Below are 25091 nucleotides of genomic sequence, written 5' to 3'. Positions count from 1 at the left end.
GTGCCCTAAGAGGGCCATCCCGGCAGCGCCCTCCCAAGGGGGCAGGGTAGCCAGACCAGGCTACACACACTCAGCCCACTGCCTGGCCACACGGCATGTGTCAAACATGTGCTTGACCCTTCCTACCATTCCTCTTGGCCCGCTGAGTACGTGCCCGTGGCCCGTCTGAGAGGCCGAGCCCTGGCTGTGAGGTCAGCTGACTCCCAGCACCCGGGCTCCAGGGTGGTCCTGCCTGGAGCTGCCTTTTTACAGTGGGTTGGAAAGGGGACAGCTGGGCATGGGGACAGAGGGATGGGGGGAGCAGGGAAGGCGAGGTCCCCAGGATGGGCAGGCCTTTGGTTGTAGAAGTGCCATGCCTGGCCACGGTCAGGCTGGAGAGGAGGCCTGATGTGGCGGGTCCCAGTGCAGGGGTGACACTGACAGCACTTAGAACCCACTCCTCTTAGAGGCGGGGCTGGGACCCCCAGCAGCTCAGCCCCAAAAAGCAACCTGCACCTAGAGGCCCAGAGTTCCCACAAGCCAGGTGTGCCTGCCTCTCCAAGGCCTGAGCAGCACAGTTCTCATTGAGATACCCTCTCACTGCCTGTGCAGGGAGCACACGCGATGTGTGGGGTGAAACGCGTGTGGGGGCTCCTGCAGGCCAGGGGCATATGCACAGCACCTGTCCCCACTCCCCTCACCAGCTGTGCAGCCTGGGGCCATGGGGACCTGCTTCATGCCCCGCTGGGTGGCAGGGGCAGGCAGAAGCACTCTGAGATGGACAGCAGGCTGGACACTGACAAGGCAGCACAGGATTTTGGAAGACAGCAGGTCCTGAGGTTTTTAAGTATCTCTGTACTCCTGAGACCAAGAGTGTTCAGCATTAACAAAGGAGGCATGCCAGAGAAACCCTTTTAATAAGATTAGGGAACTCACAGACTCTAAAGAAACATGCAGGGAGAGGATAAAGGCGGGTGATCAAAGCAGCTGGGGCTCGTGTGTCCTCTGCAGGAGAAACAGCCATAATCCGCTTTCCTCTGAGGTCGGTGGCCCCCCAGTTGGGGCATCAGCAACGCGCCTGTACCCAGGGGTGGGGGCAACAGAGCAGCTCTGGCTGCAAAGTGACCCAGGATGATACCCAGTGACTAGGGCAGGTGCTTATCGGAACCTGCCCACATCACCGAGCCCCTCCCTGCTTGAAGACCCTCCTCCCTTGCCCCAGTCCCTGATGTTGGCTCCACCTTGCCTAATGTAGCCACGCAGGAAAAGCAGGTCCCCCTGAAAGCCACATCCAGCCCCCAGAGGGTCTATGAGTTGCCTGATTATGCTCAGAGGTGAAATGAAAACAAAAACGGAGACACTTAGAGGCCAGCAGGCACTGAGATGCCACTGTGGGGGAGCCTGACACCAGAGGGGATGTTAGCTGGAGGCTGGGTAGAAGCACGAGCCCGTTTGGCCCCACCCCTCATGCTTGCTCTGCACCAGTGAGACTGAATCACCCCACGTCCAAGAGCTTTTACAAAGAGGAATAAAAGCTCACAAATCAGAGGCAGGATAGGCGGGCAGCGGGGCTGAGGCGTGGGGCGGGGTGGGCCGGGGGTGGGGCTGGCATGCCACCACAGCCCACAGGGAAGGTGGAACGCACAGCCACACAAAACCTGTGTGCAAGTGTCACAGCAGCTTTACAAAAAATTCTGGAAATGACCAAGATGCCCTCAGCAGAGGATGGGTGATAAACTGGGGTCCATCCAGACACTGGGATATTACTCAGCATGCAAAGGAAATGAGCGAGCAAGCCATGGAAAGACACAGAGGCACCTTGAAAACATACTGCAAAGAGAATGGTGCTAGTCTCAACAGGCCCCACCCTGTGGGGCTCCTGCTCCAGGGCATTCCAGAAAAGGCAAAACGGAGACTGGAGATCAGAGGCTGCTGGTGGGGAGAGGGGAGGGACGCACAGCACAGAGGACTGTCGGGGTGGGGAAAGGATCTGGGTGATGCTGGAAGGGTGGACACGTCATCACATATCTGTCAAAACCCACAGGATGTACAGTGTAGAGTAAGCCCTAACGTGACTCTAAGGGCTTTAGTCACGAATAAGGCAGCAGTAACGGTTCATCAGTTGTAATGCTATTGCTATAACAGGAGAATTATAAGACCAGGAAAGAGGTATATATGGGAACTCTCTACTTCTTGCTTAATTTTTCTGGAAACCTGACATTACTCCAAAAAATGAAGTCCATTAAACTAAAAGCATAAAAGTTTTAGAATGTCACATCCTGTATGATTCCATTCATGTAATACTCTTGAAAGGTGGAAATTACCAGAGGTGAGTAACAGACCAGGAGCTGGGGTTGATGCAGCTTGAGTGGTGAATAGAGGCCTTCCTGGTGGTGCAGCAACTCTGCACAGTGGCCGAGCGGTGCTCCCACAAATCTATGTGCATGAAAACATGCCTTACACGCTGCATGAATGCCAACCACCGGGTTCTAACACTACCCTGTGATCACGGAAGACACTGCTGTGGCAGAAGCTGGGTGAAGGCCACCTGGAGCCCCTGCTATCTTCACACCTCTCTGTGGCTCTGTAGTTATTTTTAATAGACAGAAACAAACGCCACCCACCAGGCTTTGGCATCAGAGATATAAGTCCTGTGTGAACCTTCCCCAGATTCCGTCTGGGCTCAGCAAGGTCACCTGGTAACTAACATGGGTCCATCTCCTGGGCACTCCCTACCCCCACAAATGCCTTACCTTCCCCATGACCCCTCACACCCCAGGCACCCATTTGTTGCTCTGTCCCAACTGCAGGGAGATCCCCTAGAGCTTGGAGCATTTGCCTGGTGGGCTCACTGCTGTGCCAACAGTGTGATGACAGAGCCTGGACCCCCACAGATGCACCATGAGAATCTGCAGGACAAACACAGGAGGGGGTGAGGGAGTGAATAGTTTGGGTTCTCTCGATTCCTTTGCAACTGCCCCATCTGCCTACAATATGAACATGTTCTACATTGCTTCAAGGTCAGCCTTTACAGATCCAGACAAAATATGGGAAAATATTTTGAACAGAACAATAATAAAAATAACCCACATCAAAATTTATGGGGTAGGCGTTTATAATAAGAACCCTTAGAAAACAACTAGAAGGGGATTTCAGTAACCCATGATCAGCACACATCACTTGGTGGTGAATTACTGAAGCCACTGGAAATCTGCAGGACACGAGGGTGGACACTACATGGACAGTTTCTACTTAAGTACAGGTAACGTTTTAAAAGCTGCCAAGTACACACAAGGACTGTACACAGCCACATTTATGCCAAAGGAAAAATGTGCATACCAACACCCAGCCCAGGCCCCTCCACCAGAAAAGGGCAGGGAGACTTCAGGGCAGTACCGTGGGCAAAGAAGCCACCCCTGGGCAGGGCGGCGACCCAGGCGGTGGTGACGCGGAGTGTGCCGGGGACCCCATGCACACCCGCCGCCCTGGGCAGACTCCCTGAGGAGGCCCTAGCATGTGCAGAAGGCAGCCCACGAGGCAGGGAGAAGAGCAACCTGGCCTAGCTCACAGAACCACCCGTGGACCATGGCGAACCAGGGGAGAGCCTTCCTCCAGAACAGCCTCTTCTGGATAGAGTGGGAAGAGCTCCGAACTCCTCTGAGACTCCCCCTTGTACCTCCTACCTCGATTCCCGAACGCTTGCCTTCTGCCCATGTATGCGATGGTTTCTTAAGCAGCCCAAGTCAGCAGCTGCTCTGCTTGACCAGCCGATCTGTCTCCCCTGAACCCTGCATCGCCCCCGAGCCTGGAAGCCATGTCAAGATTCCCAGCCATCTGGCCCTTCCCAACCTTACCTACACCAAAACACCTGTGAGCACCCCAGAGCAGCAGCCTTCACACTGGATGATCCCCGTGTTTGTAAAGGGTTTCCTAAATTACAAACGAGAGCTCATGGGCTCATGTGTGCATATCAGATCCTCCTAGCAAGCCAGAAAGCTGGGGAGATGGGGATGCCAACATGATTACCCCGATTTCCAGAGGGGCACTTAGGTTCACCTGCTCATGGTAACTGAGCTAGCCATGCAGACCCAGCACCCTCCCGGTGCTCTGAGCCCAGACCTCTCCGACCCCAGGGTAGAGCACATTCATTCCCCCACCAGTGACCTGCAGGGGCGGGACATCGCACCACCAAAGCACATGCTCTGGCCCTCGGGGCAGGTAAGACAAGTCCTCCTCCCAAAGACACTCCACTCTGGGCTCGTGGGACTTCAGGGCATAAAAATGTGGGGGCGGAGCTTCTACTTTCTTCTTTAATTTTTTGCTGAAAGGACCTTTCACTGTTTAGGGTCTATAAATATAAAATTCCATAACCATCCTGTGGAATATCAGGGGCACACTGGAAATAGCTCAATTCAAATAGGAAAATGTTTGTGTTCACCCAGTTCTGGAAGCCAATTTTCAATTCCTTAAAATAGTCATGGTATTTTACCAAGGTAATTATGCTCTTAGCTATCAGTAACAATTAAACCCATAGACTGGAGCCGCTTAATAAGGTCTCAAAATAACACTGCACACTCCAAGTACTGTGCGTGGAAATGTCACACACAGACAGGACCCTTGGTGGGGCACAGAACCACAAGCCCCACAGCAGGGGCCGTAGGCCCAGCCCAGAGCTACAGCAGACGGGGGCACCCACAGGCCGCTCTCTGTCCTGGGAGGATCTACAAGCCCCACAGCAGGGGCTGTGGGCCCAGGCCAGAGCTGCAGCAGATCGGGGGGCACCCACAGGCCGCTCTCTGCCCCGAGAGGAACTATAAGCCCCACAGCAGGAGCTGTGGGCCCAGGCCAGAGCTGTAGCAGATCGGGGGGCACCCACAGTCTGCTCTCTGCCCCGGGAGGATCTACAAGCCCCACAGCAGGGGCTGTGGGCCCAGGCCAGAGCTGCAGGAGACAGGGGCACCCACAGGCCACTCTCTGGCCTGGGGAGGTGGGGGGAAAGATCAGCAACAGACACCCTGGAAGCGGGACAGTCGCCGCCTGGGAGGTTCCTTGAGGAGGAAGCCCTGCTCCACCCAAGACAAGTCAGGAGGGGGCTGAGGTGCTGAGGAACTCAGGGGTTACCCAGAGGGTGGGTGCCTGCAGACTGCACGTAGCGCAACCACGAGGCAGCGGCTAGCCGGGCCACCACAGACGGGCCTGATGAACAGCTTAATTATACCGGCTGGCAAGACAGATCCCTGCACGCCAGAGCAGGGGCCACCCAGGAGACTGGTACCAATCCATTGCAATCATGCCTTTGAGCGACAGTCAGTGTGAATGATCAGTCAGTGCCAGGCAATCAATACCCTCTCTCGCTAAGGCAGAGCAGTCCCAGGAGCCTGACAGTCTGGGTGGAGGGACGGGGCCAGAAAGCACCATCAGCCTCCAACCTGCTGAGCCAGCAAAGAGGAGGTGGAAATTTCCTGCTTTGGGAGCCCGCACAGTGAATGGCAAGGTCAGAATGACCAGGAAGGCAGCCAGGTGAAAACCTCACAAATGCAGAGGGACACAGTCTGGGCCACGAGGGGCGCAGACTCCCCAGGTGGCGGGAACACACCTGCCTGCCCAGGCATGGGTCACCCCCACTCTGACAAGGATTTCTAACCAAGGAGCTGAGCAGCCATGAAAGCCAGGGCCATCCTAGTGAAGCCTGTCCCAGCCGGCGGCTGCAGGCCACGCCAGCCCACAAGGATGCTTGGCTTGGTGTTCCCTCAGCAACAGGGGTGCCGCGTGGGCACGAGGCAGAGGAGATGGCAGGCTTGTGCACGGATGACACAACAACCCGGGAAGCGCCCCACACCCATCTCACCTACTGACAGTCCATGGCCAAGTCTCCCCCAGAGCTCTTACTGTAAACAGGAGTGCCAGCCCTGCACAGCTGCCACCCTGGGTTCTGTACCAACGTGAACAGTCACCACCTCCAAACACAAATACAAACACGCTGTTGGATCCACTGAAGATGTGTACGTTGAAGCACTTCCATAAATATCCAAATTGCTAAAATGTCTGAAGAACTCAGAAGATCCCCATAGGGCCACAGAGGCTGAAGCCGAGGTGGGCCGCCCTCCTTGGGCACTGCACGCTCCAAATGACCCATGCTGCTGTGGACAGGCCCACCACCACATTCATGCTGCCTACCTGGCCCTTGGAGACATGTGAGTTTTCAAATCTTGGCATCTACACCGTTGCCCATCCATAACCACATGTATGGTAGGCCAGTAATGTGAGTGGTCACCTCCAGAGCAAAGAGGATTTTTGCAGATGAAATTAAGGTTATAGACCTTAAAAGAAGAAGACTGTCCTGGACTGTCTGGGTGGGCCAAATCATGTGAGCTTCTAAAAACAGAGAACTTTCTCTAGTACAGCCAAAGGCACAGAAAGGGAAGCTGAGGAGGTGGAAGTGCTGGACTGTGACCCGGTACTGCTGGACGCAGCCCACTGGAGGACATGAGAAAGAATGTGGCTGACTCCAGGACCAAGGACAGGCCCTCAGGCCCACAAGCCCAGGAGCTGAACTCCACAGAACCCGAACGAGTCCAGAAGCAGCCTCTCTGAGAGCCTTGGACAAGCAGTGGGTGGTCAGAGCCAGCACCCCAACAGGGGTTCATGGGACCCAGAACCCAGCAACCAGTCGGGTCCGCCCAGATTTCTGAGCCACAGACCTGTGAGATACCATATTCGCGCTGTTTCTGGCTGCCCCATCTGTGCACTGATAGCAGCAACAGGCTAGTATACGCTGGGCCCCCATGGAATACCCACGCCCAGGCCTGCGACCAACCTGGAGCCTCAGCCCAGACCGCCATGCTGCAGCCCAGTGAGGAGCTCGCCCGTGGGGGAAAAGGCCAAGTGGGGCAAGGAAAAGTGGTCCACAGAGTGCAGAAGACCACCACTGATGCAAGACCCCAGTACTCAAGCTCTAAAAGCCACTGCCTGCAACCCAGCAGCCACACTCCCAGGCACTCACCCCAGAATAAGGCTCATACCCACACAGAACCTGCATGCCACGGGTCACAGCAATGTCTGCGACCACCCCACAGGCAGAGGGCATGGCTGCTCCAGGATGGGGAGGCTGTGTCCTCTTGAATGAGGTGACCAAAAGCCTCCCGGGAGATAGGAAGAATTAATATTGTCAAAATGGCCATCCTGCCTAAAGCAATCTACAGGTTCAATGCAAATCCCTATCAAAATACCAACAGCATTCTTGAACAAACTACAACAAATAGTTCTAAAACTCATATGGAATCACAAAAGACCCTAAATAGCCAAAGCAATCCTGAGAAGGAAAAATAAAGCTATGGGGAGATTATGCTCCCCAACTTCAAGCTCTACTACAAAGCCACAGTAATCAAGACAATTTGGTTCTGGCACAAGAACAGATCCACAGACCAATGGAACAGACTAGAGAGAGCAGATATAAACCCAAGCATATGTGATCAATTAATATATGATAAAGAAACCATGGACATACAGTGGAGAAATGACAGCCTCTTCAACAGCTGGTGTTGGCAAAACTGGACAGCTACATGCACGAGAATGAAACTGGATTATTGTCTAACCCCATACACAAAAGTAAACTCAAAATGGATCAAAAACCTGAATATAAGTCATGAAACCATAAAACTCTTAGAAGAAAACATAGGCAAAAAATCTCTTGAATATAAACATGAGCAACTTTTTCCTGAACGCATCTCCTTGGGCAAGGGAAACAAAAGCAAAAATGAATAAATGGGACTACAGCAAGCTAGCTTCTGTACAGCAAAGGACACCACCAGCAGAACAAAAAGGCATCCTACAGTATGGGAAAATATATTTGTAAACGACTTATCCAACAAGGGGTTAACATCCAAAATATATAAAGAGCTCACATGCCTCAACACCCAAAAAGCAAATAACCCAGTTAAAAAATGGGTGGAGGATATGAACAGACAATTCTCCAAAGAAGAAATTCAGATGGCCAACAGACACATGAAAAGATGCTCCACATCACTAATCATCAGGGAAATGCAAATTAAAACCACAATGAGATATCACCTAAAACCAGTTAGGATGGCCAGCGTCGAAAAGACTAGGAAGAACAAATGCTGGTGAGGATGCAGAGAAAGGGGAACCCTTCTACACTGCTGGTAGGAATGTAAAATAGTTCAACCATTGTGGAAAGCAGTATGGAGGTTCTCAAAAAACTAAAATAGAAATACCATTTGACCCGGGAATTCCACGCCTTGGAATTTACCCAAAGAAAGCAAGATCTCAGATTCAAAAAGACATACGTATCCCTATGTTTGTTGCAGCACTATTTACAGCAGCCAAGATATGGAAGCAACCTAAGTGTCCATCAGTAGATAAATGGATAAAGAATATGTGGTACATATACACAATGGAATACTATTCAGCCATAAGAAAGAAACAAATCCTACCATTTACAACAACATGGATGGAGCTAGAGGGTGTTATGCTCAGTGAAATAAGCCAGGCGGAGAAAGACAAGTATCAAATGATTTCCCTCATTTGTGGAGTACAACAACGAAGCAAAACTGTAGGAACAAAACAGCAGCAGATTCACAGACTCTAAGGGACTAGTGGTTACCTTCCCCTTCTAAGAAGGGGAGGGGTGGGGAAGGGCAGGTGGGGAGGGAGGGAGAAGGGGATTGAAGGGTACCATGATTGGTGCACATGGTGTGTGTGGGGTCACGGGGAAGCCAGTGTAGCTCAGAGAAGACAAGTAGGGACTCTGTGGCATCTTGCTACACTGATGGACAGTGACTGCAGTGGGGTATGGGGGGTATGGGATAATATGGGTGAATGTAGTAACCACATTGTTTTTCTTGTGAAACCTTCATAGGAATGTATATTAATGATTCCTTAATAAGAATTTAAAAAAGAAAAAGGCCTTGCAGGAGCAAGGCAGGACGGGAGAGGGGAAAATTTGTTTTTAATTTATCTTATAACTGGAAGGTTGTACCTTCAACCATCACCACCCATTTCACCCACCCTGGCTGCTGGCAGCCACCAGTTTGTCTGCAGTATCTGTGAGACCGTGTACAGGTCAGATCCTACAGTATTTGTGTCTGATGTACTTCACTCCCCAGGATGCTCCTGGGCCCATCCATGGTGTCACCAAATGACATCATGGCTGAGGACAGCCCGCTGCTTATGTACCACACCTCCTTCATCCCCTCACCTACCAATGGCACACAGGCTGTTTCCATGTCAAGGCTACTGCATCTCCGCCGTGGACACGGGGGTGCAGACATGTTTGAGATGTGATCTCGTTTCTTTTGAGTAGATACCCAGAAGTGGGGTGGCCAGATCACACGGCAATCTTTGGAATGTCTCCCCATTGAGCACCTGCAAAGCCAGGGCTTCAGGAGCAGCACCTGGGGCCTAGGTGGAGAGGCCCCTCCCAGGCCACCGAGCTCCTGGACCCAGGACCCTGAGTGATGCACAGCAGACGTGAGCAGGCATGGCCCAGCCAGAAAGATGCTGGAGGAGCCCTAGGACAGCCATCTTTTAGTAGCTGAGATATGACTCATTACCTAAAGGCCTTTGTACAGGAGGTCCCAGCAGTGAAGAGCCTAGGTTTTCATATAAAATGATCAAGAGCAGGCAAATGTTTATCAAAGACAACTGATATTTCCTGGGGGGCCATCTTTCCCTGGGGTGGGGGCTGGCCCATGCAACATGGCTTGAGGGCAGGCAGGAGGTTCTACCCAGCAAGCCAGATGCCCACACCTTGCCTAGAGAGCATTTAGGGACAGATCCAAGCATTTCCTTCTTTGTCTTCTGAAATGTCAGCATCCAAGGCATCATTTTAAATAACACTCTCACAGAAAGCCTTAATTCATGCTCTAGCATGCCCAGCTTACTGAGCCAAATGGCAGGCGCGCTCAGGCACAGGACAATGAAAGGGAACCCGGCCCACGGACAGGCCAGCTCAGGCCAGCTCGGGAATACCCTGCTCAGAGTGTCTGGACCAGGCAATAGCATTCACCCCCAACCCCGGGCCAAGGCCCCCTGCTGTCTGCAGGGTACTCACCAGGCAGAGAGAGAAGGGGAGGCTGCCACATCCCTGGCCTGAGGAGGGCTGCCCCACCTGTCAGACACAGGGCCTTGCGCCCCACACTGATGCCCCAGGCCCCGGTGTCATGCCCCTGGGCTCTGCCCCTTCCCAGGAGCACTGAGAGGGGAGAGGGCACCAGGAGGGCCAGGCCACAGCAGGGCCCTCCAGTCCCAGCAGGAACCATCAGGGTTGGGAGCCTCTCACTTGTGTTCCAAGACCCCTCCTAGCGACCCAGAATGAACACACATGGCCGGACCACCAGCCATGGCTCTCCTTTTGGCGGGAGGTGCCCAGGGACCTAAGCCTGACTGGCCAGGAGGCAAGCGCCTGGGCGTTGTGGTTGAAAGCACATTTAATCTGGGAGTGATCCTAACAAACGTGGGGGCCAGGACAGAAGGCCACCAGTGGACGTGGTGGGGCGCACCGCCCTCGCCGAGCCCGTACCTTCGTCAGCAGCAGGACCCGCTTCTGAAGCCTCCGGGCCAGGGCCTCGTGTGCCTCCCGCCGCCTCCTCTCCTCCAGCAGCTGGCCGCTGACCTGCCGGACCTCCTCCTGGAGCTGCTGCCTGGCCTTCTCCAGCCCCCGGGCACTGCAGGGGGAAGGCAAAAGGGCAGAGCGTCAGGCCTGGCCACAGAGACACCCACCCCCCCACGGGCCCACTACCACCAGGATGCTCGTCACTCAGGGCCCAGAATAGAGATGCACGTGTGCCCAGCTCACTGTCATTTCCTCACTTCTGAATAGCTACTTAACGCCTTTCAGGAGTTTCTGGATTTCAAATAGACACCCGGGGTGATCCCAGAGCATGGCAGGCGAGCGGGAGGGGAAACTCAGCTCCACACACAATGGGGAAGATTGCCAGCAACGTGGGGCTTCGGGAGCCGGCGCTTCTGAATGAACTAAATCACCAGAGCAAGCACTTCCCTCCGAGCGGCAGTCAGCCACAGATGTGCGGCGGGAGGGCATCCGCCCCCGCCCGAGGTGGGCCCGTCCTACAAACACTGCAGAGTGGAGTGCCAGCCAGAGCCTCCGCCACCACGGGGGCTGGGACATCTCCTGCAGGCAGGCACCAGGGCACAGCTGGCCTGTCACACCAGGCTGCCTGTGGAGGGCTGACCTTTCCTGAGGAGCTGCCAGCTCCCCATTATGGCCGCTTGCGCCTCTACCTCAGGCAGATACCTGTTTCTCACCTGCTACTGCAACAGCCTTGGGCGCAGGCCAGCCTCCACGGAGGCCATGTCCCTCTGGCAGATGAGAAGGGACTCCAACCTACAGGGCCTTGTGCTCCCGACCGGTCGCCCCCAGGCTAGATCTCAATTTCTGGGCCTGGCAGAGAAGCGCCCTCAGGGTGAGGCCAGCAGATCTGCCTGGGCTGCCCTCACACTGGCTTGTTTCTGCAAGTTCTCGGGCCCGCCCAGTCGTCACGGTGAACCAGAGCCGGACATGACACTGCAGAAGACCTCGACGCAGCCCCACAGATGGGCCACACCCAAACAGCGGTGCCCCACACAGGCACCCCAGGTTTGCATGTGGGAGGGTGGCTGGGAGAGCCCAGGGAACTTTGCAGTGGGGTGGGGAGGGAGCCACCCCAGGGAGGGTAGGCTGTGCGTGGCCAGGCCCACTGCCAGGTGCAGGTGAACACCCAGCAGCCGCACATTCTCTGAGGGAGCCTCCTTCCAAAGGAAACCTTTAAAACCTCAAAAATATGGTACAGAGATGTGGTATTATGGGGATCGTGCTATCAGGCAATAGGGGCAGCACAGCGGTGAGGCGGCGACAAATAAGGACACGGGGGCTGCCTGACAGCACACAGACCTGAGGCGGTAGCCCTGTGCCTCTGGGATCACAGGGCACACACAATCTCCTTTTGCTTTGATTACATGGTTTCCTTGAAACCTGAATTTGCAGTGAGGGCAGACAATGCCTTCTTTGGAGGCAGTCTCCACTATGCAAACTTTCTAATTCACATCTGAGTATGGGGAGTTTTTTAAGTTTTAATTTAGTGTAAGTATTTAAATAGCTAAGCGTAACTTGAAAGTAAATGTGTAGAAGAGGCTGGGCAGAGAGCTCCTGGTCAGAGCCACCCTGATTGGCCGCAAGCACTGGCCACAGGACCCCCGGGCGCTGCAGCCATGTGCTGACTTCACCCCACAGCCAACACTGACACTCAGCCCAACTGAGCAGCTGGGCAACCTCATCTGCCACCTCCAGCCTTGTTCATAGCCAAACACACACAAGAAAAAAACAAGTGCTAATATTCATTTGAAACAGACATACTAAGAGGTTATTTTGAGTTCTAGTTCAATTTAGAACTATTCATAGGCCAATTTAATAACCAAAGACTGTGAAATCAACCGTGGAATAGTGGAATCTAGGTGGGGAGCCCACAGCACAATACCTCTGATCCAAGACAGGTAATTTAATTAGAGCAATGGACCCTTCTCACCCACACATGCACAGGCCTGAGTGCAGCCAGGGCCACCTGCTGGGTGACAGGACCAGCACTCCACCTGGCTCGGCTCAGGGGCAAGGGGGCCCTGAGAAGCCAATCTGGCTGGGCACAGGCTTGTTGATGGCAGCCTGGGGGGCCTGGCAAACCTCAAGCCCTGCAGTTCTGGGCGCACGATGCTCTTGCATCCAGGCGGGGCTCACACTGGAGACCTCCCCTCCAGGAGCAGGCACAAATATATGCACAGCCACAGGGTAACTGCTGTCCACCTGCAGAGAGCTGGGTGCAAGCCTGAGCCCAGAGTATCGCGTTTTTGGCTGCTGGCTGCTCTGCTCACTATGCAGGCCCTTAGAACACAGTATGCCTCAGTCCTTCAGAACACTGGGGTGCCTGACCTGAGGCCCCGTCCCCATCTAAGGTGTCACAGAAACAAGAATGCTGACTGCAGGATGTCAACACAGGTCACATGTCCTGCAGCAACCACACACGATGACAAAGCCTCTCGGGGCTTCTGGGCTGGGCCCAGGCCAGCAAAGCTCCTGTGCCCAGTTAGAATGAACCCCGTCTCCTACCGGCATAACGCTGTTCAAGAAATCAGGATGGGAAGGAACAAGGCCAGAGGACGCACGATGCTAACAGAGGCCTGACACCAGCAGGGTCAGCAGTGGAGGGCAGCCCCAGGGCAGACCCAGCCTGAGTGCCTCTCATCCTCGCCCTGGCCACAAGACAAGCCCCAACCTCCACCTGCCGAGTCACATTGGCTCCACGTTCTCAAGGCCTGCCACCAGGCCTGGTATTTTGTTAGTGCTCAGTTTTCAAAAAGACAGGACTAGGCTGTAATGCCTAAGCTGCACACAACAGGAGGCCACACTGCTGAGCACTGCCCACAGCGCCATCCAGGGCCACCTAGAAGCAAGCCTACGCACCATCCACTTGGCACTTCCCCACCTCCAGCACGAGCTCCAGGCCCTGGACAAACAGTGGGCATCACACCCCGCCCAGCCTGACCTCACAGGGTTAGGTCCCTCAGGCAAAGAAACACACGTATCCTGTGAACGTACAGAATTTAACACGAAGGACAGTCTACCAGGTGCAGAGCTAGGAGCTGGGTGAGCGGGAGGCAGAAGGAACCTAAGCATCAGGGGACAGCAACCTCAGGAAGCTGTGGGAGCAAGGGAAGAGGCTGCCATCACTATAGCTAGGCCCTCAGAGAACCACTACTTAGGCCTCCAGTGCCAGCCTGCGGGAGCCAGCGAGCACCCTGACACTGCCAGCAGGAGGTGGTGCTGCCAAGAGGGAATGAGGGGTCAGCACCCCATTCCCTGCACCTCACCCAGCCCTGCTGGAGGGGCCACTGAGGTGCCAGCTGGCAAGGCAGAGTGTGGGAGGGAGGCAAGGGTAGATGCACAAACTCAAAACCTACAGCAGCAGGACATGCGGCAAAGGGGTGCATAACCATCTTACAAGGGGAGGAGCAGGGGAGGGACCCCGAGGATATGCACGTGGCTCTTCCACACCAGATGGCTGGGCATTCTGAGGAAAAGGAACAGGACAAGGCGGGGCTGGGGGTGCAGAAGGAAAAGGGACAGAGGGCAGACCACAAGGGCCCATGCAAGGAGAGAGGGGCAGAGACGTGGACGACCTTCTCAGAGCTCACACAGTTTCAAAGGAAAGCAGAAAGTTGGGCTGCTATCTGCAGGGAGAGGAAGTCAGTAGGCACTTTCTCCGTGTATAAATCCATGCAGGCAGGTGAAAGCATATAGCTCAGGGGAGCACCACAGTCAGGGAGCCTGGCCCTGTGCAAGGTGGCAGTGAAGGCCAAGCCCTCTGCTAGCAGGAAGGTTGGCTTCCGCAGGAGTGGTTTTCTCGTGTTCCAGGAATCCAGCCCAAAGTGCCCCATAGTTGTTTTTCAAACCACCTGCCAACTGAAGACTCCCCCAACCCAGATCTCACATGCCATGGGCCCAGAAAGGGACTTCTATGGGCAACCCTGCCCACAGCCTCCAAAGGGAGCTCTGCAGGGTGGAAGCCCACAGCCCACCCATAGGACCAGCACCTGGGGGCTCTCCTGGGTGCTCCCGGCCCACCCACAGGACCAGCACCCTGGGGGGCTATCCCAGTGCCCATGGCCCACTCACAGGACCAGCACCCAGGGGGACGCTCCTCGGTGCCCCTGGCCCGCCCATGGGACCAGCACCCAGGGGGACTCTCCCCGGTGCCCATGGCCTACCATGAGACCAGCGCCCGGCCAACCCTCCCCTGCTGGTGGTGCTCTTCCTGTTCAATCTCAGCCTTTTCTGTGAAGCTAAGAAGAGAAACTCATGAAAAATTAAACCTCTGGTCTCCTGTTTAAGGTGAACTCAGGTCACTGGCATTTTGGTGAGCCCAGGAAGTTCAAAACAAAGCTTTTAGTTCTCAAAGGAGAAGCCGGCACATTTATCGATCAAGCCTTTTCGAGCCACCATCTGCTGAGCTTTGAAGACCTATCTTCCACTGTGAGGGCCGTTGCGGCCGCGGGAGCAGGGCCCCCAGAGCCTCCCAGCCTCGGCACATCTTCGTCAAGGAACAATGCGAGGAGGCTCACACTCTGAGGTGGCAGCAGACATTTCAGCGACCTTCTTCAGACAGATCACCGCCCACTCCTGGCTCTTCTCCCAATTCCTGCTGGCCCCGATGGGAACAGTGTGGAACAGTAGCTGCCACACACTCCCCGTGGGGCAGAGGGCGGCCATCCTCTGTGGGAGACGGCCTGATGCTTGTGTGGGGCGAGGCTTTGTACCGAGTCTCTTCTGGGCTTACACACACCCAAAAACCACGGCCAACCAGGTTCAAAGCAAGGGCACCTCAGAGCCATGTACACCTCCTCGATGGCACAAGAAAGACAGTCACAGTAAGCGCAGGGTCACACATGCTTTGTTTCTGATGGCCACTCCAAAGCACCTGCCAGACAGCATGAGGTAACCAATGCAGGTCTAACCACTGCAATGGGCTAGACACACATGGTTGCGGGGAAAGGACAGGCGCAGCTGAGGTTGGAGGAGTGGACAGTGGCAAACGCAGGCAGTGAAATGGGTGTGCCAATCAGGTGTTCCGACTCAGGACACCTGCCCTGTGCACCATCAGGCCTGGGGGACGTGACTGAGCTGCAGATGCCAAGGATTGGGCCGACAGAAAGGTCACCACCACCTCAATGGACAGGGCTGCAGAGATGCACTGTAGTGGCAGGTGAGACATGGGGGGAACCCAGCCAGAGGGCACCTGTGAGGCACAGGGCACAGTGTGAGGGACACAATGCACATATGTGCTGAGCCCTGAGAGGGACAAACGCTAGCAAACAGCACAGTGAGGGAGCAGCAGGAAGCAAAGGGTACCAGAGGGTCTGGAGACAGAAAGGGGATATGGCAGCCAGCTTCCAGTACTAGGGGCCATCCTGGCTTCCATGGGGAGACAGCAGTTAGAGCCAAGTGACAAGAAACCTCTCAGGGCTGCCAAGGATGCACAGGGCTGCTTGGTAAGTGCTCAGCCTCCAGCCAAGTGGGCCTTTGGTTATGGGCTGGTCCGCAATCTGGGAGGGAACCTGCAGAGGAGGCCATACTGCTGGCACCAGGTCCCCTGCAACATCCATTTCCTAATGGACTTTGGGTTTATTTCTGGAAGCTTAGACTAGAGGATTAATAGCAGATGGATGGGGTGGCCACACATTCAACAGAACACCAGGAAGCAGCAGATCATACACAAACTGAGCACGCTCTCTCCAAGCAGGCCAGCAGGGAGGAGCTGGGGGCCACATGGGCTTCATCGTGGCCACAGGTTCACTCCCTCCTCCAGTGGCCTCTGCACAGGGCTTCAGTTTCCAACACAGTCTATGCCCTGGGTGGAGAGAGGTCCTGGGAAGCCTTCTAAGCAAGGCTCTTGGGGGCAGAGGGACACGTGCCAACAGTAGGAGGAGCAGAGGCCCCCCCTCCCGCTGCCCACCCCTTCAGAGGTGCCCAGCAGCCACAAGACAAGCAGCAACACCGCTCACACAGACCCAGACCGTTGGCTTCTGCACTTTCCAGGGGCAATTCTGCAGGAAAGATGCGAGGGAGGCCAGTGGTGGCTGTGGGTGGGCAATGAGGGTAGGCAGGGCCACCACTGACGTGAGAGCAGCTCTGGAGGGCCGACCTTCTGAAGGAGGTACTGCACGTGCAGACCAGGGTGGATCTTGGGACAGGGACCGGGGCCAATCAGGTCCACACAGGGAGCAGGCGGGGAGCCAGAGCAAAAGGGCCATGCCAGGCACACAGAGCTCCCAGGTGGGCATCCAGAGCTGGGTTCTACCCTGACCCCTGACCGTTCCTGCTCGAACCTGCCCACACCCCCTACGCTCACCCAGCTGGACAGCCAGAACCTGGAGCCCCCCTCCCCATTACTCCCCCCAACCCCACCCCCCACCAGCCCTCAGCACACCTGACCACCACCTCCCCCACCTGCACTGCCAGAGCCAGGCCAGGCTGTGCCCCTCACCCTCCCGACACAGCCCACAAACACAAACCCACCTGCCAACGTCACCCTGCCAAGGCCCCTGTGTTCCATCAGCAGCCACGTTCAAGGCCCGACCAGCCTGCCTGGGTCTCCCTGCAGTCCTGGCCTCAGCCACTTCCTCCCCACACCAGCCACCTCCACAAAGCGCCCCATAGGAGTACCACCTCCCCCGCCATCCTACCCAAACCTTCCTCACTCTTGCTCACAACCCCCCATGCTTTCCCTTCATGTCCCAGTTCGCTGTGTGAGTGTGTGCTTGTCTGTTCAGTGCCCTGAAGCTCCCTGTCAGGGCAGAGGCAGGGTTATCTCACTGCTCTGTACACACACCAGCACGGGCAGGGCTTCCACATGTGCTCAGCTCACAGTTCCCGAGACAGTCCCACCCTCAGGGAAGAGTCCCCAGCTCTCAGGGAAGGGAAGGGACAGGGTATCTGGGCCTCAGGAAAGGGTAGGAATAGCAGCAGGGCTGAACCAGGTGTTGGGAAGCACCCCAGGGCAAGTATGCTGTGAGGCTCCTGGGAGCGGAGGCACACGGTGCTGAGGGGCTGGGAGCTGGGGGAGCCGTGGGAAGACCCCACCACCAGGGGGCACGCTCCGGCCAGGCTAAGAACAGAGCTGGCCCCACTGTGCTCCAGAAGCACCTGGAAAACGTGCACCCAGCCACGTGTACGGGCCCCAGCAGGGAGCCACACAGCAGTCGGCAAGGCATGGTGCAAGGCCAGACCCACAGGAGGGCTGGGTCCCAGATGGGGAGGAGCCGGCACCACACTCAGAGTCCCACCCCCAGCGGGCGTGGTTCTCACACCACAGCCCCCTGGAGGCCAGCTCAGCAGAAGTAGGCTCACTGCCCAGCCCAGGGCACCTGGAACAGCAGCAGGTGGGGAGGAGGACGGGGGCCATGGACTCTGCCGGCTGGGGGTGCGAGCCCCTCAGTGTGTGATGCTCAGGGCACCACGCAGCCCCCACCTTCCAACTCCTCACTGACAGGAAGGAGCTCTCCGGGCAATGGGGACTCTAACAAGCCGCCTGTGTGAAGTGACAGCCAGTCTGCACTCCTCTCCCACGTCCCTGCCTTAGGGAGGCCGTGTGTGGCCTTTCCGAGTGCCTGCCAAGGCTCCTTGGTAAGGAGCTGGCTGAGAGTCACATCAGTTCAGTCTCCTTAAGCTTCACACAGACTAAGAACGAGGAGGGGTCCGCAGCCAGGAGCTCCGAGAAAGGTGGAGCCCAAAGGCCGACCTCCGTGCAGGTGCGGCAGAGCCCCGCGGGGAGGGACCCTCTCACGCAGACCTCTTGCTGAGTGCCCCCAGAACCCGAGAGGGAAGTACCGGTGCATTGTGTCCCTGCTCCCTGACGAGGGAACAAGCCTCTTGAGGAGGCATGAGTTGGGCTCCTGGCCAGGCCCGAGTCCCATCTACACACGCGGGCACCTTCCTTGTGTGGCGAGCCGGGGCCAGGTGCAGCCTGGGACCAGGGTTCCCTAGTCCTGCCAGGGGGTGGCTTTGGCACGTGTTGGGCAAAAGGAAGGGGGACCAGATACAGGAGGGCGGGAGGCGGGCAGCCCCTCCCGTCTGGTCCTGCTCAGACTCACAGGGGGCCTTGGAGAGGGAGCAGCGAGCCTCACCCTGGCCCCACAACACCCGGTGTGGCACATGGCTGGCTGTCTTTATTTACACCATCTAAATCCAATCTTAAATGCCTCCAAGTGCCATTACACATTTCTCTGAAAAAAATAAATAAAAACCCAAACAGTGGAAACAAAACTAGAGAATGAGAAAAGCAAAGGATGAAATAACTACCCACCAAAGGCCAGCAAGGGAGCAGGCTGGGAAGCCGTGGTGGCTCCCAGGGGTTTTCCCTCCATCTCTGGTGAATACATCGTAACCTCTCATCCACTGGGATCACCAAATCCAATCTGCATTCCCAGATGAACAGAGGCCACACAGGCAACACCTCCATTTGACCCTGGAATGTGAGAAGGAAAACTACCCTTTGCATTTCAGTGCAATCCCAGCCATGACGAATGACCCAGCTGAGCTGATCAGTCAGCAGCCTGTAGTCGCATGGGGCACGGCAGTGGGGAGCCCGAGTGAGGCTGGCTTGGGGCATCCTGTGGGGCAAGCCAGCCTCTGCCCAGGTCGCTGAGATCTGGAGAGGGCAACACAGTGGGGACCAGAGGGTACGTGGCCCCCCGGAGTGGCCTCACTTGGGCCAACAAGCCTGGGGGGGACGATGGCACAGGGAGGACTGAGGGGACCCTATGCCCAGGGACACAGGGATGCTCGCCAAGTGCCCAAAGTGCCAGAAGACACCCAGGTCTGATCTCTCTGGGTGGGAGAGAAGGACTGTCGCTGAGCATCCGGGTCTGCACACAGCCATGTCATAGGAGTGCATGAGGACCCAGGGGAGACGCATGGCCAGCAGGCAGCAGGGCCGGCCCAGGGCCCAAGGGAGGTGCCACCTGCTTCTGAAAAGAATTGCACTGGGACACAGCTGTACCCGTGCATTCATGCAGGGTTGGTGGCCGTGTTTCCTGTGAAATGGATCACAGCCCAAACTGGCACAAGCATTGCCTATCTGGCCCTTAGTGAAACAGACTGCTGGTCACTGCCCTCCATACAGCTGTCTGTGTCAAGGCCCAGAAAGGCGTGCAGAGGGTGGCGAGACGTGGAAGGGCCCGCCCCTCAGGGCTCCTAATGCTGGAGCCAACAAGCCCCTGCAAGCCTGGGTGGACCAGAGGCTCTGAGATTGCTAGACTTGCATGGAAAGGATTACCCTATGAAGTTCCCCATCCACTCACAGCCGGGCACCTAGCTCACCCACAGCCACCATCCTGGGCGGCACCATCACTCCCAGTCTGCTCATAGCCAGGCACCCCACACACCCATGCCCACTTCCTGGGCGGCCCCATCTCTCCCCATCTGCTCACAGCCGGGCACCCTGCTCACCCACACCCACCTCCTGGGCGGCCCCGTCTCTCCCAGGGCAGGGTTTGATGGGCCCCAGGTATGACACCACACCCCCCATTCCCATGTAGCAGCAACCACGGAGCTCTGGTGAGGCCCTGTGGGCACAAGGGCAGAGGAGGGGCTCAGAGCAACACCCACATGCTCGTTCGTGCCCATCTCAGCTACGCCCTGACTCCTGCTCCCCTCAAGGCCAGGGTGTGGCCTTCCCAAGGCCAAAGAGCTGCAAGTGGGCAGCCAGGACAAAACCCGTGTCCTGCAAGCTAAGAGCTGGGCACCCACGACCTTCCCCCCAGGGTCCCCTGCCTCCCCATGTGTCCCTCCCCTGGGTCAAGGGGCAGAGCCACACCCACCAGGCAGGCAGGGCACTGGGTGCAGGTTTGGGTGGACAAGTGGCACGCGAGGGGAGGAGGGGCACGCCGGGCCCATTCGGTGCTCAGTCGCTAAGAGGGAACTGAGGGGTGGGAAGAGGCCTGAGCCGGGGTGGGTGGGACACTGCCAACACGCGGAACTGCCCGGCAGGCAACCTGTACACACACACAGGAAACAGCTCTAGACAGGAGTCCATGGCCTGTGCAGGCAGCGCCCCAAGCACTCAGCCTCAGGTCCTCACTCGTCCTGACAACTGGGGGCAGGCCCCATGCCCCAGCAGGAAGCTGCTGGCACCCCATGTCCTGGGTTGTCCTAACAACTGGGGTCAAGCCCCACATACCAGCAGGAAGCTGCTGGCGCCCGCGTGTCCCACGGAGGGTGCCCAGCAAGTGCTGGCACCTCACCGTTTACTTGCTGGGTCCCAGAGACAAGGAACCATTCTTCAAGAAAATGAGGCCGTTTGAATGGAGACGGAATGACATTCAAAATAGATACTACGAGACGAGAAAAGCAAACTGCCGTCCCTGGAGCATCTACCTGGAGTAGAGAGCTGAGTTAGGCCAGGTTCTGATATACACTGCTTCTGCATGCAATGCATCAGCACCTCTACCCAGCCATCCCTGGGCTCTGTGCCAGAAATAAAAACAAATAGGACAGAAAGACAACGTAAAAGATCATAGCCCTGTCCTCAAGGAGTTCACCATCCAGGAGCAGGAGAGAGCACAAGTGACAGCCCTGCACTGCCAGCCAGGGACAGGCAGGCCCGAGAAGCTGAGAGCGAAGAGGAGGCTGAGCGAGGGGCGGCGTGACAGCCCCCAGAGGAGAGCCTCCCGAGCAGGAGGAGGGGGCCCGGGCAGAAGGCAGGGGCCCAGTGGGCGGGGCAGGGTCTCCCAGTCCACAAGCAAGGACAGGTCAGAGGAATCAGCTGGAGGAGGGAAGCCCTCCAACCAGGCGTGTGGGGTGGACACTGCAGGAACCGTACTCACAAGGAGCCCTGAGTGGTGGGCTCCCCACGGCCCTCTTCGAGGACCTAACAGCCCAGTCAGTGGCTCTGGCGCTGAGGTTCCCAACATGCCCGACCACCAGCAGTGTAGCGAGCAGAGCGGGATTGCCTGCTCTCAGCTCAGGTTCGATCCACGCCTGACGCCGATGTCCTCCAGCTGCCGGCAGCCCTGACTAATAAAGCCTGTCCTGCCTGTTTATTTTCCCATCGATTTTCCTGTCCTGACACAGAGCACAGAAGTCGATACCCACTTAGGTGCAGCACCTACATGGGGACACTGACATCAACTCCCTCCTGGAGTACTGCTGTCCCCCACCAGTGAGGAGCCCCCCGTCAGGGACGCAGAACATGGCAGGCTCCACGGGGGCACCTACAGAGCAGCGGCCCCTGCACGCACACAGCATGTGGTAACCATGGCCGACAAGCTCTCTAAATGTGTTGCCCCACTTAATAAACATCTCCACAGCATCTTCCAGGCTGCAACAGCAAGAGGAGAAAATGAAGTCTAAAGAATTATTGGTTTCTCTCCCCTTGTTTTTCAGTGAGAGCTGGGAGCAAGCGCAGCACCTGCCCATCCATCACTGTGCTGGCAGCGCACTCACTCCCCCCATGCACCTGTGCCCCCGGACCTGGCGCTGACTTGAGACACCAGCTCCATGCAGTTTATTTCCTCCAGAACTTTAAGAACTGATTGAGACTAATGTGACCTGCAAAGGTAGGGTTAATGCTTGTTGGAGCTGCAGGCTCCGCTTGCCTCACACTGGGGGTGCCAGGTGCCCCCCATGCTACAGGCCGGCAGGGGACACCAGGAGAGCTAGGGAGTGGAGGCTGGCATGGGCACGCTGTTGGGAGACTCTAAGTATGACAGGATGGGGCTGCCTGCGGGGGTTGGGAGACGGATGTGTCCCACCCGCTGGAGCAGCCTTTCCAAGGCACTGGCACCTACTGTGCGACAGCTTCCCGCAAGCGCACGGCCATAATGCAGCTGCCTGTATGGTGGAGATGGGGATCCCAGGGCTCAGTGCGGGAGCCAGGGACTTACAAGGTCAGGTCCCTCAGTCATGACCCTGCACTAGTTGAGACCACTAGCTCACAGAGCAGATTCACCTACTGTGTGTCAGACACCACTCGGGCCAAGCAGACACGTCAGGGAATGCCTCCCAGCAGCACATGGCAAGAAAGACAGACGTCCTGGAACATGTGAGGTGGGTGTGAGCACCAGAGCCTCCCTCCCACCCCTGCAGTGACCCCAAACCCCCACTCAGTGAGCACATATCTCCCCAGCTACACCACAGCCCGAACCAGTCCCGACGGGTGGGGGCGTGCAGCCTGTCCTCCCAGGGGTTCCTCCACTGTAATATCTGCCCTGCGTATTTTTGCTCAGGACTACATTCTGCCAACACAAGGCCACCATGCTGTCTCGGGCATTCTCCACCCTGCCGCCACCGACATGCCAGAGGAACATCATCCACAACCACAGCCAGGAAGATGAGCCAGGGCCGGGCCAGAGAGAGATTCTGCCAGCAGTGGCCAAGAGGACTTAAGCCCCATGAAACGCTCACAGGCCCAGCCTTGCTTTGCCACAGACTTGAGACTCCAGTAGCCGCCTAAACAGGGAGGCCTGCCCCCAGTCACCTACCAGCCCCACCCAAAAGTGGTGGGTCTGTCCTGTGGGGCTTGAGCTCATCTTCAACACAGCCCCACTTACGAGCTACAAAGCACTTGCTGCTGAGAAGCGTTTTCCACACGTGGTCCCATTAGGGCAGATGACACAGCGTGGAGTCTATAAGTGCACAGAGTGCCCCTAGCCTCGCCCCATCTCCTGGGGGGCTGGCCCGCATGCCGCCTCCATGCTGCTCAGCCCTAGCCCATACCGGGAGCAAGCCACAGGCAGCTGCCACGCCCCCAGCGGCCAGGGCACCCCACCCACCCATTCCCACAGCAGGGAATTTGGTTACTTGTGAGGCATCTTCTCAGTGAGCCTCGCTTGGTTCTCAGGCACCACCTAACATTTTTTTGAGTAATGTTTTTTGAGTAAAACCGTTTTTTGAGTAATTGACTCATTTTCTTACCCAAGTAAACTTTACATTTAAAAAAATCTACCATTTTAACCATTTAAAGTGCACAATTTGCAGGATTTTAGTGTATTTGCCATGCTGTCCAAACATCAACACCAATTCAAGACGACTTTCCTCATTCCCAAAAAGAAACCCCATCCCTGCTCACAGTGCCCGTCGCCCCGCCTGGGCACCCCTCACCATGTGCCTGCCATAGACACTTCATGCCGATGGAGTTGCGTGCTTCACAGCCCCACCCGGCCTGCCCGCGCGGTTCTAGGTTTCTGAGGCCTGTCCCACAGCAGTGGCCTTGTGCATCGCTTCTGTGGGTACAGAGCCCTCAAAGGATGGGTGGACTGTGGTCTGTCTACCCACCTGTCAGCTAGGCATTTGGGTTCCTTCCATCCTTTAGCTAACGTGAACGCTATGGACACTCACTTGCAGGCATCTGTGTGAATGTGCACTTCCATTCTCCTGGTGTGTAACACAAGTGGATCACTCAGTCATATGAACTCTGTGGTTTAACCCCTGGAGAACCTGCCAAACAGAGCCCATGGGGGTTGCCCCTTTTATATTCCCACCAGTAATCCGTGAGGGTTCCCATTCCTCCACACCTAACCAATACCGCTACTTCCATTTTTTAAATGAATATTATAAAACCTGTTATGTGACATAATGATACATGTGCCATTATTGTTACGTATGAAGCATCATCTTCATCCCAGCCATCCTAGTGGGCCCGACGCGAAGCCTCACTATAGCTTTAATGATCTTCATGTGCTTGTTTGCCTCCGCACCTTGTTCTTGTGGTGAAATAGGAGGAGCAGGGTTTTAGCCATTTCCAAGTTTGCAGGCCAGTGACATCAGTGCACTTGGATGGCAGATTCGTGCAGCATCTCCACAGCATGTCTGTCTTCCCACTCAGCACCCTCCCCCGCCCCAGCCCCCAGCACGCACTATTCCACTTACTGTCTCTGTGGCTGGGACTCCTCCAGGGGCCTCTGAGGCTGGCTGACCTCTCTGCACCACACATACTCCAGGTCCGTCCACGCTGGAGCGGGGTCAGTGCCCGCTCCTTCCTTAGGGTGGATGGCATTCTCCGGTATGGACCTATCACCTGCTGTTCATCCACCCTCCCCGCTGACGGACACCTGGCTGCTTCCGGCTTGAGGCTGCTGTGAAAAGTGCTGATAGGACACGGCTGTGCAGGTACCTATTCAGGTCATGCGGGCAGAGCGCCTGCAGCCTCCTCTCCCACCACGGTGCACACGGGCTACAATTTCTCTATGTCCTCACCAGCGTGTGTCAGTCAGCTCATCTTTGAAAGGAGACACTTCTGCTCACCCTGTCCTCTGTCACGTCTCCATCTTCTCATCTTGCTCACCTATGGCCTTTGCGGCTGGCTTCCTTTGGCTCTGGGCCAGTCTGCTCCTCCTTCCTCTCTAGGGAAGTCATGACCAGGTCTCTGCTCCTTCAGTGGAGGCACCAATAGCTCTGCATTTCCCTTGAGTACCACGTTGGCTGCATCCCAGATTTAGTATGTTTTCCTTCTCCTTCTTCAGAGTATTCCCTAACGTCCCTGGGATTCCGTCCTTGGCTCCTGGTCATTAAGGAGTATGCTACTTAATTTCCACCTACTTTGTGGCCT

General features: G+C 56.3%; 1 protein-coding gene across 7 annotated transcripts in view; it reads right to left on the bottom strand.

The window, feature by feature from the left end:
- The window catches only part of MAD1L1 (mitotic arrest deficient 1 like 1), a 415678-nt gene that overhangs the window by 226085 nt on the left and 164502 nt on the right, over positions 1-25091 (bottom strand). For all 7 annotated transcript variants that reach the window (XM_057487452.1, XM_057487450.1, XM_057487451.1 and 4 more), the window contains one exon: positions 10520-10664. In XM_057487452.1, coding sequence (XP_057343435.1) covers positions 10520-10664 — 145 coding nt within the window. The remainder of the gene's footprint in view (positions 1-10519; positions 10665-25091) is intronic.

This window comes from Manis pentadactyla, chromosome 10 (genome assembly GCF_030020395.1).
Source record: "Manis pentadactyla isolate mManPen7 chromosome 10, mManPen7.hap1, whole genome shotgun sequence".
Lineage (NCBI taxonomy): Eukaryota > Metazoa > Chordata > Mammalia > Pholidota > Manidae > Manis > Manis pentadactyla.
The sequence above is the reverse complement of the archived record's forward strand: the minus strand, read 5'-3'. Positions and strand labels throughout refer to the sequence as shown.